Source organism: Crocodylus porosus, unplaced genomic scaffold, assembly GCF_001723895.1.
Source record: "Crocodylus porosus isolate Cpor-Errol unplaced genomic scaffold, CroPor_comp1, whole genome shotgun sequence".
In the NCBI taxonomy this organism is placed as follows: domain Eukaryota; kingdom Metazoa; phylum Chordata; order Crocodylia; family Crocodylidae; genus Crocodylus; species Crocodylus porosus.
The window spans coordinates 118,471,843-118,473,814 of record NW_017728931.1 but is presented as its reverse complement, the minus strand read 5'-3'; the positions used below and the strand labels follow the sequence as shown (position 1 = coordinate 118,473,814).

General features: G+C 68.2%; 2 protein-coding genes across 3 annotated transcripts in view; one reads left to right on the top strand and one right to left on the bottom strand.

The window, feature by feature from the left end:
- The window catches only part of NFATC2IP (nuclear factor of activated T-cells 2 interacting protein), an 8,426-nt gene extending 8,316 nt beyond the window's left edge, over positions 1-110 (bottom strand). Inside the window, exon 1 of the mRNA XM_019543526.1 lies at positions 40-110. Within this exon, the coding sequence (XP_019399071.1) occupies positions 40-51 (12 nt within the window). The 5' untranslated portion in view covers positions 52-110. The remainder of the gene's footprint in view (positions 1-39) is intronic.
- CPNE8 (copine 8) overlaps positions 1-1,972 on the top strand; it is a 293,497-nt gene that overhangs the window by 217,613 nt on the left and 73,912 nt on the right. The window lies entirely within an intron of this gene.

Genomic DNA, 1,972 nt, shown 5'->3' with positions numbered 1-1,972 from the left:
GCGCCCCCAGCCCCCGACCGTGCCACCCCCCGCACGCACCTGGTCGGCCATGGCGCCCGTTCCCGGCGACCCGCCCCGCTGGCTGAGCCCCGCCCCGTAACGTCTCGTCTCGCGCGCCCATTGGCCGCCCGCAACAGAGCGGAAGCGCGTGTTGACATAGAGCGGGCGCGTGCGCCACTCCGCGTGCTCTCTCCCCCTCCCAACGCATCCCGCGCGAGGTATTGTGGGAATTGTAGTTCTCAGGTGGGCGCGGAGCCGGCGCAGGTGCTGCGGTCGGCAGCGAGGGGCAGCGCTGGGGTCGTGGAGGGGCTGCGGGGCGGGGGCCCCCTGCGCAGCGCGTTGCCGGGGCGGTGGCGAGGCTGGTTGTGCTGATACACGCATGTGCACACGCGCCCACCCGCCTGCCCCCAGCACTGCTGCCAGGGCGATGCTGCCCGCTGCGGGAGGGCCCGGAGGCTGTGCGGTGGCCTCGGGTCCTCTGGCCTTGCGCAGCCAGGTCGCCCTCAGCTCTCCTGGGAAACGCCCTGCGAGGCCACAGCTCAGGGCCACTTCCCTCCCCGCGGCCCGGAGATCTCCGACACGTCCGGGGCCGCGGGAGGCCTGGGGAAGGAAGTCGGCGGAGGCAGGGACAGGCCCGTGAGGGGAAGCCGGGCCCGGTGGGCGCTGCTTTGTCTCCCCTGAGGCAGAGGAGATGGAGCAAACCCCCGCAAAGTGGGGCCGTGACCTCATGAAGCCTCGCCCCCCCCCGCGGGGTTCCCGCGGGGAGCCGTGCTGCGCGGACACCGCACTTGCGGGCCAGGCTCCGGCTGGGCGCCCTCCAGACGCCATCTTCGGTCTCCCTGTAGTCACTCGGCTCTGACCGTTCCCGGGCTTTTCCGTGCACGCCGCGCTGGACGCGGCGGGTCCCGCGGGGTCCGAGTTCTGCGGCTGGACGCAAAGGGCACCTCCTCCCGGGGTGCCAGGGTGGTAACACCTGGATCCCGGGCATCGCCGTGTCAGCGCAAAGGCGGACAGATGTGCACCTCTACAGACTAAGTGAACATGATGAGCCCCAGCGCTCTTCATCACATGCCATGGAAGGACGCCTGGGCTGGGGGCATTAGTCCAAGCAGGGACTGGGGAAGTGAGGGAAGTTATCCTCATCTGCGCTCCCACGGGAACCCTGCCAGGCCGTTCCCGGCATTGCCGGACACTGTTGGCAGGAGCTTCCCAGTGTGGGCGCAGGGGAGGGCGGAAAGCCCTGCCTCCAACCCAAGTCCCCCAAGGCCTGTGACCGCCGCCTCTGGGGGCGGCCTCCTTTGAGCAAAACGCTCCCCACTCTTGGGCCATCCTGGCCCACAATTTCACATTAAGCTCTCCAGCACGTCCACATCTTACGTGAAATGGTCTTTTCACTCAGCTGCTGCCCCCGACTCTCCCCAAGCCAGGGACCCTGGCAGGGACTCACCCCACACCCGGCTCTCCCACGACTCAGGCTCCCCACTGTTGTCTTGGGCCTTGTGCTGGAAGTGACGCTGGACCTGCGCCCCGTGGGGGTGAAGGTCAGGCAGGCCGTGAGGCACGTCTCAGGCCTCTCCTGTGTCGATGTGCAGCCCTGGGGCAGGGCCAGTAACAGCGGCTGGTGGTCAAGGGCCTCCCCAGGCCCGTGTTTCTGGATCACCGCCCTGTCCTCGCTCTGTATCCACTCCCACACCGCAGCCGTGTCCACAGGGACCTTCTCCTCCATGGAGCAGCACAGAGTCACCTGGCTCAGCCGGCACCACTCAGGCCCCTGTGCCTTGGTGATGGACCAAGGGGCTTTTCAGCCTGGGGTCACAGCAACACACAGGACTCAGGGTCAGCTTGGGATAGTCCTGGGGATGCCTCCAGCCTGGAACTGGGGCGGTAGGTTGTGGGGTCCCCGAGAGCAGGAGGGTAAAACCTACCCTGATCCGAGGGGCCCTGTCTTTGCAGAGGCCTCTGAACCCCTCAG